General features: G+C 39.5%; 2 protein-coding genes across 6 annotated transcripts in view; one reads left to right on the forward strand and one right to left on the reverse strand.

Annotated features, from left to right (window-relative positions):
• The window catches only part of PPTC7 (protein phosphatase targeting COQ7), a 39,780-nt gene extending 31,534 nt beyond the window's left edge, over positions 1-8,246 (forward strand). The window contains exons 4-6 of one of the 3 annotated variants that reach the window (XR_004278119.1): positions 1,406-1,529; positions 2,590-2,678; positions 3,132-3,219. Coding sequence is in view for 2 of the 3 variants with exons in the window: in XM_032310782.1 (XP_032166673.1) it covers positions 1,406-1,529; positions 3,132-3,261; positions 4,370-4,428 (313 nt within the window). In the remaining variant the exon portion in view is untranslated. Of the gene's footprint in view, positions 1-1,405; positions 1,530-2,589; positions 2,679-3,131; positions 3,262-4,369 lie in introns of those variants that run through there. The other 2 variants (XM_032310782.1, XM_032310783.1) reach the window with 2 other exon arrangements.
• Positions 8,247-8,680: 434 nt separating this feature from the next.
• Positions 8,681-12,411, reverse strand: part of RAD9B (RAD9 checkpoint clamp component B) — a 35,218-nt gene continuing 31,487 nt past the window's right edge. Inside the window, exon 7 of one of the 3 annotated variants that reach the window (XM_032310790.1) lies at positions 8,681-10,248. In XM_032310790.1, the coding sequence (XP_032166681.1) occupies positions 10,120-10,248 (129 nt within the window). In that variant the 3' untranslated portion in view covers positions 8,681-10,119. The remainder of the gene's footprint in view (positions 10,249-12,411) is intronic. The other 2 variants (XM_032310787.1, XM_032310789.1) reach the window with 2 other exon arrangements.

The raw sequence follows: 12,411 nt of genomic DNA on the forward strand, positions 1-12,411 counted from the left end.
GTCAGGAGAGGATGAACCTGAAATTTTCTCAGTGTACTTTGTGTAAATCCCCAGCAGGCATTGGTGGGCTGTTTGTTTTTACGCTTTCTCTTCACATATTTTATAACACGTCAGTGACACAAGTTTTGGGGTCTTTCTGTCAAACTTAGGGAGCTTTGATTCTGGCTCCTCCTTTCTGGGTCAGTGTGTACATTTTTTCTTTGCACTTGTTCCCTAATTACAGGTTAAGGCAGACTTTGGGGCATTTCACCATTCCCTCACTTTGGAGGCTTGGATTCAGTGAAGCTGGCCTCTGGAAATGGCTGGGAACCAGCCTTTGAGAGGGCCATTAATTCTTTGATGATATGATCTTTTCTCCCCACTGGGTGTACATCCCCTATACCCAGTTCTTGTATGTTTTCATCAGGTGTTATCAGAAAAAAGCCTTCCTTCTATCCTTTTTAAAGTTTTATACAAAAAGATGTAGCGAAAAATCTATCTTCTATCCCATCCCAACACAGTTTCTCTCCTCAGAGGCAGCCACTATTATCTGTTTCCTTGTGTCCTTCCAGATTTATTCTCTGTATATAGAAGCAGCTGTATCTATGGGTCTTCCCCCCTGCTCCCCCGCCAAACACACCCACACACCACTGTCTGTACGTTCCTTCCTTCATTAGCAATATATTAAGGAGATCCCAGCCACCCCACCCCACCCCCATTTGGAGGGTTAGTTACTTTGTTTCTTCATTTATTAGATATTTCTTGAAGACCTGCTATGTGCCAGACACACTAATAATTAAATACTTACTGTGGTGAGCACTCTTTAAGCTCTGAGAGACACATAGTTCTTACTCTGCCTTACTAGTCCCTAGTAGTCCATACTCATATGGACAGCTTGCTAGCATGTACGGAATACCATTGTAGTAAGAAATACCATTGTAGGTATTTCGTGTGAATTAATTCTTACGGGATTTGCACGTTCTTATCCATAGCGCTCTGTTGTTCCACTATTCTCAGCCTCCTGAGAGCCAGAGTCAAGCCTGCAGGGAACTGAGGAGTAGAAAATGAGTAAGAGAGGCTGGAATTTGGCTATAAAGATTTAGGAAATAAAGACTCATTTCTACTAGGATTTTGCATGTTAGTTCTGACTCAGAAAAGAACCCTTTCTTTTAAACCATCTGTGACTAATCATCAAACTCAGTTTTACTTGGTAGAGTCAGTTAAGCTTTTAAAATAGTTATATCAGATTTTTCAATTAATTTTTTTCAAGGTTAGGAATTTCAAAATGGTTTTATTATTGATTCTGTTATTATAAATTAGTTTTTCTTAAAGGCTCATTGCATTGTAATATAGTGCCTGTTGAAAACTTTGAACCTTATCTCTGAAGGCCTCTTCTAACTTTGCCCCTACCCTGTCCTTGTCACAGCCCGGATGCTGCTGATAGCACATCTTTTGATGTCCAGTTAGGAGACATTATTCTGACGGCAACAGATGGACTTTTTGACAACATGCCTGATTATATGATTCTTCAGGAGCTAAAAAAATTAAAGGTAATTAACTCACAGGTTGGTTGATGGAAACAATGGCCCTCTCTGGGCAGCTAAGTTTTACTGGTCCAATTGTATTATCTCTTTTTGTAGTTTTGGAAAAAGCTATATTGCAAATTGAGGAAGACAATGGTTCTGGTCTTTCAAGCAATTGTAAGGGGAAATATTCACAATTGGAGAACTTGAGGGAAAAAGAGGTTTCTCACCCACACCTTTAGTAAAGTGGTAAAGGCTGGAAAGCCCAGATGAGAAATTTCTTGTATTTTTAATGGTGTTAGCTCCTGGCTGCCTTAATCCTCTTCTTCTTTTAACAAACCCGGCAGGTGTTAAAGTTGGAAAAGACAGGAAATCCCCATACTAGAGCCAGATGAAGGCAGCAGGCAGCTAGGGGCCTTAATATGACCTGAGCTGTCAGCAGTAACGAAACAGTTCAGATTTGGCCCATACAGAAAGTGGAAGGAAATGAAAACCAGTTTTTCCATATTTTCCTGGCTTTGAAAAAGTACTAACTCTGGGGGAAATTAGTCTTTTCCTATGTTCTTAACACTAAGCAGTATTGACTGTGAGTAAGTTTCTAAACTTTTTAAGCAGTATTTTCCTCACCTTTAAAATGGGGGGTACCAAAGGTCCTACTTTATAGAGTTGTGGTGAGGATTACCTAAGACCATGTGTACAAAATCCTTAGTGCCGTGCCGCATCTGTAGGGTGCAGTAAAGGTCAGGTGCTTAGATGGTGCTAGCACTGTGCTCTGTGTGGTGAGGGGGGAGTAGCAGAAGCGTCACATTCCCTCCCCATATGGAACTTGTGTTTCTAGTGGAGGAAGACCGATAATACAAAGAAAGAAAGAATATGATAAATGTTGGTGGTAGATAAGAAGAAAAATAAAGCAGGGCAAAGGAATAGAGAATAAAGAGGGCTACTCTTTTTAGAAAGATTGGTCAGAGAAGGCCTCTTCAAGGAGGGGACATTGAAGCAGAGGCCCTTTATTATTTATACTGAAACTATTCCAAATCTTAGCGTGGTCGAGCTAAAATGGACCTTGTTTCCCATCCCCGTTTTACAGATGAGGAAGTTGAAGCAGCAAGGATAAGGGTATGACTCAAGATTACACAGCTAACCAAGAATCTTTCATCATGATATAAAATTCTAAAGGTATTTTCAGTAGGACAACTGGCAGCTCTTAACTTGGAGAGCAAACCGTGGTTGGCCAGGGTTGCATTCCTAAGCAAGGAATCTTTTGAGGTCAACCTAAAGTGCTATCAAAATCTGCCTTTTTAGTCCCGTCCAATTTTAGCAAGAATACCTTAAGAATTCCAAATGAGAAAAACAGCAAAAATGAAAATCCAGACTTTAGAGCCCAAGGCCACCCTAGCAAAGGGTGACATCTGGTTGACATCTTGTGCAGACTCACTAGTGGTCCTGTTCATTTTACTGAAGATGCAATGTTGTATAGTCTTCTCTAACTGTGATAAAACTTAAATGGTGGAAACTGTGGTTAGATAAATGTTAGTGTCTCAAAAAGTGATATTTGCAAGTAGTACACTTGCATGCCGAAATCATGTGAGGCATCTTGGTAAAAATAACTCCATCATCCTTTCATCTTAGAATTCAAATTATGAAAGTATACAGCAGACGGCAAGAAGCATTGCTGAGCAAGCCCATGAGCTGGCCTATGACCCAAATTATATGTCACCTTTTGCACAGTTTGCATGTGACAACGGATTGAATGTGAGAGGTAAGCATTCTTTAGGAAGGTCATAGGGACTGACTGGGGACATAGTGGGATGGGAGCATTCTTGGCTGTGGGGTGAGGTAAACTCGAGCACTGGGGTGAGACTGGTGAGGTGTCCTTTTCCAGCTGTGAGCCCATGGCTTTGAGCAAGGTCAGCAGGCCCTAACACTGGAGGTCAAGAGCAAGTGCATGTCATCATGTCTTCCCCACCAAGGATATCCTCCAGAACTGTACTTAGTTGGCTGTAGAGGCAGGCAAAACCTGAAGCCCTTTATTGCCACCACAGCACTGCTTGGACCTGAGCCCAGAAGGCCTCCAAGTCCTCCTAGAGGCCCTGGACATTCCTAACAGTTTAACATTCTGCCCTTCACGGGTCTGACATTTCACTTCTTCCTTCCCTCTGGCTTTGTGGGACTCGTTGACAATATTTGCCTGCCAAATTACCACAGCAGATTTTGAAGAGGGAAGCAATGTTAAACTGTCCTTGCCTAAAGAGTCCTTCTATCTACTGAACAATATGTAACTTTGGGAACAGGCCAGTAGCTCAGTCTTAGGGCTGGGATGACATGTTGGTGCTGCTATATCAGAACTCATGGATTTGGTCAGTTTCTTGCTGATACAATATTATGACATGTAAAGCATTTCTTAGCCCTCCAGGAAGTATTAAAATAGAAAAAAGCACATACCATAGCTGTTTGGCAGATTAGAATACAAGACTATTCCTAGTTTCAAAACATTAGATATGTTTGTCCAAATTAGGATTGTGAGTGGAAGCCTGTAACTTTCTCGTCAGGCAGAATTTATCTTAACCAGATTTTGTCTTTACTGTGATTGCTATAAACAGAGGATGTGGTGGCCATTTTAATAGAGCGCCTGTTGTAAAGAAGCAGTGAAGGTTTTTGTTTTTTAAAAAAATAGAACAAAAACTTCAATTGAGTTACATGTAATTTTTTAAAAACAATTCTCTTTATCAAGTGTTTTCTTTTTTCACTAGAACATAACCAAACTTGCCTGAATTGCAAGCATTTGTCTCTTAGTACTTTCTTAGGCTTATATTTTTAATGGACTTTTCCTTTTAAGATCTGTGAAGACATTTTCATTTTCATTTTAGGTGGAAAGCCTGATGACATCACCGTCCTTCTTTCAATAGTGGCTGAGTATACAGACTGACTCGCCTAGGTGTCCACTCTGGCCTTTCCTTTCATCTTCCCCGATTCTCCCCTGCCATGTGTGCTGATCCTGCTGGCAGGACTGTTTCTTTGCCACTGATCTTGATGGCCAGTGATGTAAGCCTTTGCCTGTCTTTTTGAGACCTGGTTGAGATCTTTGTGGAGAACCACTACTGTCATTCACTAGCTCGTATCTGCCAGCAACTTTGAAGAGAATCAAGATTTGAAGATTGACCTTCACTTCTTACTGTCCTTTCTATGATGGAATGAAGGTTTTCAATGCCAGAATGGCTATTATGTTTTAAAAATGGTTTAAGTATTGAAAATGAGTGATGTTAGTAAAGTGAATTCAAAATTACAGTGTGTAAAAGGGATTTTAAAAGTCTAACACAAATTGTATGTTATGGTACATCTACTAGAAACATACATTATCATCAAAAGAAATGTTACACGTGTACTATACAGTCTTTGTTATGATGATTGGTGTGGCTTTATGTTTTCATTATAAACTCCTATTTTTCAGGGGCTTATAATTCTGCTCTAAAACATTGCTCTGGATTATGAAATCATCATCCCAGGAGCTTTTTGTTAAAAATTGGAAGAAAAATTTAGTTTAGTTATATGGATGCAAATGTTTTTCTGGTTTTTAAAAGATGCTTAATTGTGCTCCTATGAGGAAAGTTCCGGCAGTTTATTGATTAGTCCAAATTATAGACTTGTGGCCCCAAGGCCGCCTCCTATGCAGGAGGCCTTGGGGAGCCTCCCTACCAGATTTTTTCAATGGAAATATTACCCAAGATTATAAAACTCCTCAAAGCCTAGGAATTTTAATGTTATGGGTGAAATTCCTCCCAGCTTTCTGATAGGAGATCCCTATGTGGGAGCTCTAGGCCCACAGGCCTAATAGGTTGAGAGTGGACAGCTGTAACTTTGAATCTGGTTGGGTTTTGATGTTCCTGCTACTCATAGTCTCCCTCTCAGACCTTTCATTACTAGCCTTGCTTTCCGTAGAGCATGCACCAAATTCAGGGAGTCCGTATGAAAAGAGTCCCGTGGGCAGTGGCAGCAGCACAAGAGCCCACGAGGAAAACTCCCGGTGATGATCTGACATTTGCATTTGCCCTACACAGAAATTTAGGGGTCCGAATCAAGCTTAATGTTTACAGTTTCCGAATAGCCATCTTGCAGTGTATAGTTTCCTTATAAAACTACCCTGCATTCAGTTTTCCCTTTATCTGCAAGCTCAAACTTATTTTTAAGGTTTATGTACAAGTCAACTGCTGTAAAGATATATATTTTTGGGTCAGTTTTTTTCCTTCATTAACTTGGTGGTAGAAAAGTATATATACTTAGAAATCCTTAAATTAAAGCCATGTTTTATATATAAGTCAGGTAACATTGGTGTATAGATGAGAATGCAATTAAACCTGATGAGGATCTACTGGAGGAGAATACGGAAAGTGTCTTTCTCTAAAGGAGATACTTCTTCCCTGGTTTATTGCATTAAAACTTATGTTTGAGGTTACCTCAACTTGTTTTAAAAGATTTTGTTTTGTGAATTTGTACTGTATATTTGAGTAACTGTCAAGCTTTTGTTTTATTTAAAATTGTTTAACATGTACCATGTACATGTCATTACTATATTTCAATGCATCATGCTTGTAACAGGCATTTCATTTATAATAAGAATGAGTTATTCATTTGTAAGCCGTTCAGTAATTTATCTACTATTCCTAAATTGGCATAATGTTAGATATCTATTTTGAATCACCTTTAATTACATGTCAGAATGCCTTAACTACCCTAACTTGACAAAACAGAATTCTTTGGTAGAAGAGATAAGGGACTGGGCAGGGAGGGCTGGGTGGAGTTACATTCTGTTTAAATAAAGAGTACCCATCGTGCTGCGATAAAACATGGAAGCGTGAGTGGCAAGTGGCAGGGTATTTATTTTGCACAAACTGTTTGCCGTCTCTGTGTATTTAAAAAGTAAAGAAAGTTGCATCCAGAAGGGTTTTGTTAGAAGGAATACATTTATATTTGGGCTGACAATTTCAGTTCTTTTGTTTGGGTTTTTAATTATTTCTGGTCAGAGGTATGTAGCCTTATGATCTGGATATATTTTGCATTAATTTTCCAATGCCTACATTTAATTCCTTGTAAGAGCAGTGCTGGTCAAGTCACTGGCTTTGCTCTCATTTAACCCATCAAACACAATCTTTATAAAGCTAGATTGGTGATGTTTTACATGACTCATTTAATCAACTTCGTCTTTTTTGAGAAATGACCATTAGAAATCGACAATGTTGGTGTCAGTGATATGAAAATAGTTGGAAAAGAATTTGAGTTTCACAATGGAGCTGACTTTGGACCTGGCCTATAGATTAGTGACACAGAATATTTTCTCTCTTTTCTTTTTGCCCTGTCCTTTGTGTGTGACACAATTAATTTTATGACTGCCAGGGAGTGATTGGGGGGTGGGGGTGATCAGTTGGAGTGCTGCTTAACAAGTAACACTCCTTCCGCTCCCAGTAGTTAGAGGCTCTGCTGGACCCATACTAGAATTTTCCAGGTCACAGAACCCAAGTCTCTGTGGGGTGTGACTGCAATATACCACTTGGTGGGTCTGATTCTGAACTTGATGTGTGTTAATTGCATTTTAAATCAAGCAGAATAAAACACACACATTTGCCTCATGTAATGGACTTTTATAACAAAGAGAATTTGGATTTCTAATTTACAAATGGCCAATTATCCCTCTCTGGATGCACCAAAGACCAGTAAAGTTTATAGCTTTTCCATCTATATTTATAAAGCAATACTGTATTATAAAAATCAATATTTTTATCACATGCTTGAAATTTTTATTTTATTCTGTTTTAAAATGTGCACTCTAAACATATCAGAACCTTATTTCTTCCTGTGAACTTAAGCTGCCTGCGCACAAAAAAAATTCACTGAATGGATAATGCAGTAGAGTCCATTGGGCTCTTAAAAACTGAAAGAAGAAATGGGGGTAGGGGAGACAAGTTATTTGTCCTGAATTACTGTACTGGCTTGACATGGTTGATAGGTACTAAATCACAAAAGAATCCATTCCAGGTATGCATGTCTGGGGGGTGGGCTGTGTCTAGAGTAGAAACTAGATTTCAAGCTTTGCATGATAGGAGAGTGTCCTCTTCTAGCAGCTGCATTTGTTCCAGATAGAACAGTCGCCTTCAGGACCACCTTTAGTACCACCAACCTACCACATCGAGTAACAAGGCAGAATTGTGGGAATTCACGGAGTCAGTTGTGAGCATTTTGGAGATTGTAAACAAGATTGGCTAGAACTGTAAATGTTTGTACTTTTGAATAAGTTCATGGTTCCTTGTCACCTTATACCAGCTATCTTTGTTAGAAGCTACAGCATCCAATTTCCCTAGAAACTATCACATTTTTGCAGTTAACAAATTTCACAAGATCAAAAAAATCCCCCAAATCTGCTTATAAAATTGAAAATATGAAGCAGAAAAATATTTGGATTCCATTCATTTAAAAAAATTCTTTGCAAAATTGAATTTCTCAACTAAAAAGCGACAGTGTCCATGTCAAAATTTTAACTGTTAGCAGGTAGTTTGTGGCAAAGATGGCTAAATACTGAAACAAATTTGAATTTGTGTATACTAATGAGCTGCTTTTTTCTGTTGAGACTATCATTATTTGTCTTACCCAAGAGGCAATGACCTGAATTGGATGTCTGAAATATAACTTATGCAGGAATAGTTCTGTAAATACATTTAAATAAACTGTAAAGATATTTAATAAATATAGTATTTATACTAACCTGTGTAACTCCTCTTAATTTGAACTGTTACAGAGTAAGACACCAGTCCTTGGCATTTCGTTGGTTTCTATATCAAGTCCTCATTTCCAAGCCTCTTAGTCATTCTAGCAGGAACTCAATTTGTAGCTGTCATTTTCTCTCTTTTACTAGTTTATCCCCGAGTTCTTTTTCACCAGCTGGTTTACTACATCACTTTAGCTGCCTCAAAAATTCCATCAAAATGGACTGATAATTGAATGAAAATATAGATGTTTTCCCAACTGAGAAGGCTTTTGCATCTTCCAAATGGTGTGGAATGAAGCCACAAAAAAATCTGGTGTCATTTAAACTTAACATTCTGTATGCAAATTCTAAAACCCAAATTACAGATAATTTAATAGTGTAACTATCTTTTCCAGACCGGTGCTGCACCCAGGCAATTACTGATGACCGTGCCCTCACAACCTATAACCCTCGGCCTGTTTCGGTGAGTGAACCAGAAACTTCACCCTCTGCAAGCTCTATAGTTACTCGAGTATAAATGCTCTCTTTGTCGTCATCTGCATCTGTCAGGAATATGTGAAATTCAGTGTTAATCATCACTGTAAGCATAAGATATGTAAATCTTTAGCCTACAGTGTGAAAGGACTTGAAATTATGTGGGCATTGCCAATTTCCACAAAAAGCTTGGTGAAAGCCACTTTCATTCATTGAGGAACATTTTGGGACGAACTTGAGTTTTTATTAGGTTATTGTGGGTAGCTCTGACTCATTACTAAGCTACAAGAGCCAAATTCATTCTGGTTTTAGTTAGAACTGTGTTCACAGTTCTAAAGTTTACTAATTCACTCAGCCACCTTTGTGTATGAATTCCTCACAAAATGTAAAGTACAACTGCTTGCCAGTTAACATTTCCTTGTGATTTGTTGGTTTCATAAAGACTTCACAGTAAGACATTGCGGAAGTCAAGAGTTCGACTGTAAACAGGTTCGGGGGAGGGAGAGGCATGCATCATATTATGTAATAATGGGTTTGTGCCAGATTTCTTTAGTCTGTTTGTTCAGGTAAGAAGCTAATTCTTAAAGGGGCAAAGAACAGAGACATTCATCATCTACCTCATTTTACTCCAAACCTAGGCTTTTGCAGTGGAGGTTGCTGCTCTATGTCAGATAATACAGAAATAATTTAAGCAGCAGTTCCATTAAATGAATTTCTGCATCCCACTGCAAAATGTATATATCACATGTGAAAATCAGAACAATTTAAGGCTGTAAAATAAAATTTCACAATTTATTAAAAGACTCCAAAGTGAGGGGGGTAGGTATATATTTTTATTCTTGACCTTTTTTTCAGGGATTATTTTTACTTAAAATCGTAACAAAATATAAAAAGCGACGGACAAAAAGTCATGGCATTGCATGAGAAAAGACTGCATAGTTTTTAAATATGTCTCAAAGCACCAAAACTCAAATGTTTGCAATCAAATACAAAAGCTACCTACGAGTCACAGAACTATAGGCCATATTGATGCACTCTAAATGGCTGCTGAAAAAAGTCTAAATACCTTTATAAAACTGGCAAAGAAAATGCTAAAAGCTCTAGTGTGAACGTGCGTTGAATTGAAGAATTCTAATGAGCTTTTTCCCTGCACAGAAGACTTCTGCCTCCAAGCAGCATAATGGGTTTTAAGCAAATATGTACACTTAACAAGCAGCTATTTCTAGATATGGCTGTTACACAAGATGACGATGTTTAGCAAAACAGAAGCCCATCCTCCCATTTCAAGGAAGTCCAAGACAGTATCTCTATAGACTAAATGTGAAAACATGTTTGAGACGCAAGTGAGCTAACAAATGGGCTGGGGGCCAATTCAGCTATTATTAAGTGTTAGAATGTGGAAGATCTGCCATTATTCATGTCCTCTTCAGTGTCACTTGCTGTTGCCAGACTGTCAAAAGGATGGTTGAAGTGTTCTTGCTGGTCAGAAGAAACTGCTCCAAAGAACATGCAAGAAAACTGGAGGGAAAAAAGTAACTCCACTGTTCATTTGAGCGAAAGTCAGTGCTCAATAGATGCTCCAGGTAACAGCCCTTTTTCAGACACTTGGCCCATGTGGTCTCCCTAACTTTGATGGTAATGGTTCATGGAACCAAACCTTCATGACTGGTACAGCACATCCTAAAACAAAACCCTTCCCTGCCTAAAAGGAACAGTTTGGGATCAGTGATCTTCTGACTCCTCTGCTGGAGCCATTAAAACTCAGACCAGGGGGGGCGCCTGGGTGGCTCAGTGGGTTAAAGCCTCTGCCTTCGGCTCAGGTCATGATCCCAGGGTCCTGGGATCGAGCCCCGTATAGGGTTCTCTGCTCAGCAGGGAGCCTGCTTCCTCCTCTTTCTCTCTCTCTCTCTCTCTGCCTACTTGTGATCTGTCAAATAAATAAATAAATAAAATCTTTAAAAAAAAACTTCACACCAAGGGAATGATACACAAAGGGACCCTCTGCAGGCAATCCTACTTGACTAATCCCTCTTCTCCCCTTCCCCTCCTACTGCAGCTGAAGCTACCACCCCCAGCTACAGCCAATACTTCCCTCCCAGTCTCTGCCTCTCAGGCCCTCCCAGACTGCTTCTCTGTTGAATAGGAATACCAGCACTTAGGGTGCCTGGGTGGCTCAGTCATTGGGCATCTGCCTTTGGCTCAGGTCATGCTCCCGGGGTCCCGACCCTGGAAGCCTGCTTCTCCCTCTCCCACTCCTCCTGCTTGTGTTCCCTCTCTTGCTGTGTCTCTGTCAAATAAATAAAATCTTAAAAAAAAAAAAAAAAGGAATATCAGCAATTAAGTGTCTCTCATCTTTAAAATACAAATAGCCTTGGGGTGCCTGGGTGGCTCAGTGGATTAAAGCCCCTGCCTTTGGCTCAGGTCATGATCCCAGCGTCCTGGGATCGAGTCCCGCATCGGGCTCCTTGCTCGGCGGGGAGCCTGCTTCTCCCTCTGCCTCTGTCTGCCTGTGCTCGCTCTCTCTCTCTCTGATAAATAAATAAAATCTTTTAAAAAGAAAAAAGAAGTGAAAGACCTGTTCTCTGAAAACTATATAAAAAAGATGAAAGAAATTGAAGATGACACAAAGGAATGGAAAGACATTCCATACTCATGGACTGGAAGAACAAACATTGTTAAAATATCTTTACCACCCAAAGCAATCTACACACTTAATGCAAATTCTATCAAAATACCAACAGCATTTTGGCAGAACTACAAAAAACAATCCCAAAATTTATCTGGAGCCACAAAAGAACCCAAATAGCCAAAGCCATCTTGAAAAAGAAAAGCAAAGGCTTCACAATTTCAGGAGGTATCACAATTTCAGACTTTAAGTTATATTACAAAGCTGTAGTGATGAAGACAGTATGGTACTAGCACAAAAACAGACACAAAGATCAATGGAACCGAATAGAAAATAAAGAAGCCACAATTATATGGTCAGTTAATCTTTAACAAAACAAGAAAGACTATCCAATGAGAAAAAGAATGTCTCTTCAACAAATGGAGTTGGGAAGACTGGACAAGAACATGCAGAAGAATGAAACTGGACCACTTTTTACACCATACACAAAAACAGATTAAAAATGGATTAAAGACCTAAATGTGAGACCTGAAACCATAAAAATCCTAGAAGAAAACACAGGCAGTAACTTCTTCAACACTGGCTGTAGCAACTTCTTTCTTGGTATGTCTCCTGAGGCAAAGGAAACAAAAGCAAAAATAAACTATTGGGACTACATCCCCCCCCAAAAAACCAAAACTGTTCTACAGCAAGGGGAACAATCAACAAACTGAAAGGCAACCTACAGAATGGGAGAAGATATTTGCAAATGACAGAGCCAATAAGGGTTAGTATCCAACATAAAAAAAGAACGTATAGAACCCAACACCCAAAAAAGAAACCAATTTAAAACATGGATGAAGGGCGCCTGGGTGGCTCAGTGGGTTAAGCCGCTGCCTTCGGCTCAGGTCATGATCTCAGGGTCCTGGGATCGAGTCCCGCATCTCACTCTCTGCTCAGCAGGGAGCCTGCTTCCTCTTCTCTCTCTCTCTCTGCCTGCCTCTATGCCTACTTGTGATCTCTGTCAAATAAATAAAAATCTTAAAAAAAAAAAAATGGATGAAAAGGGCACCTTG

Source organism: Mustela erminea, chromosome 13 (assembly GCF_009829155.1).
Source record: "Mustela erminea isolate mMusErm1 chromosome 13, mMusErm1.Pri, whole genome shotgun sequence".
Taxonomy (NCBI): Eukaryota; Metazoa; Chordata; class Mammalia; order Carnivora; family Mustelidae; genus Mustela; species Mustela erminea.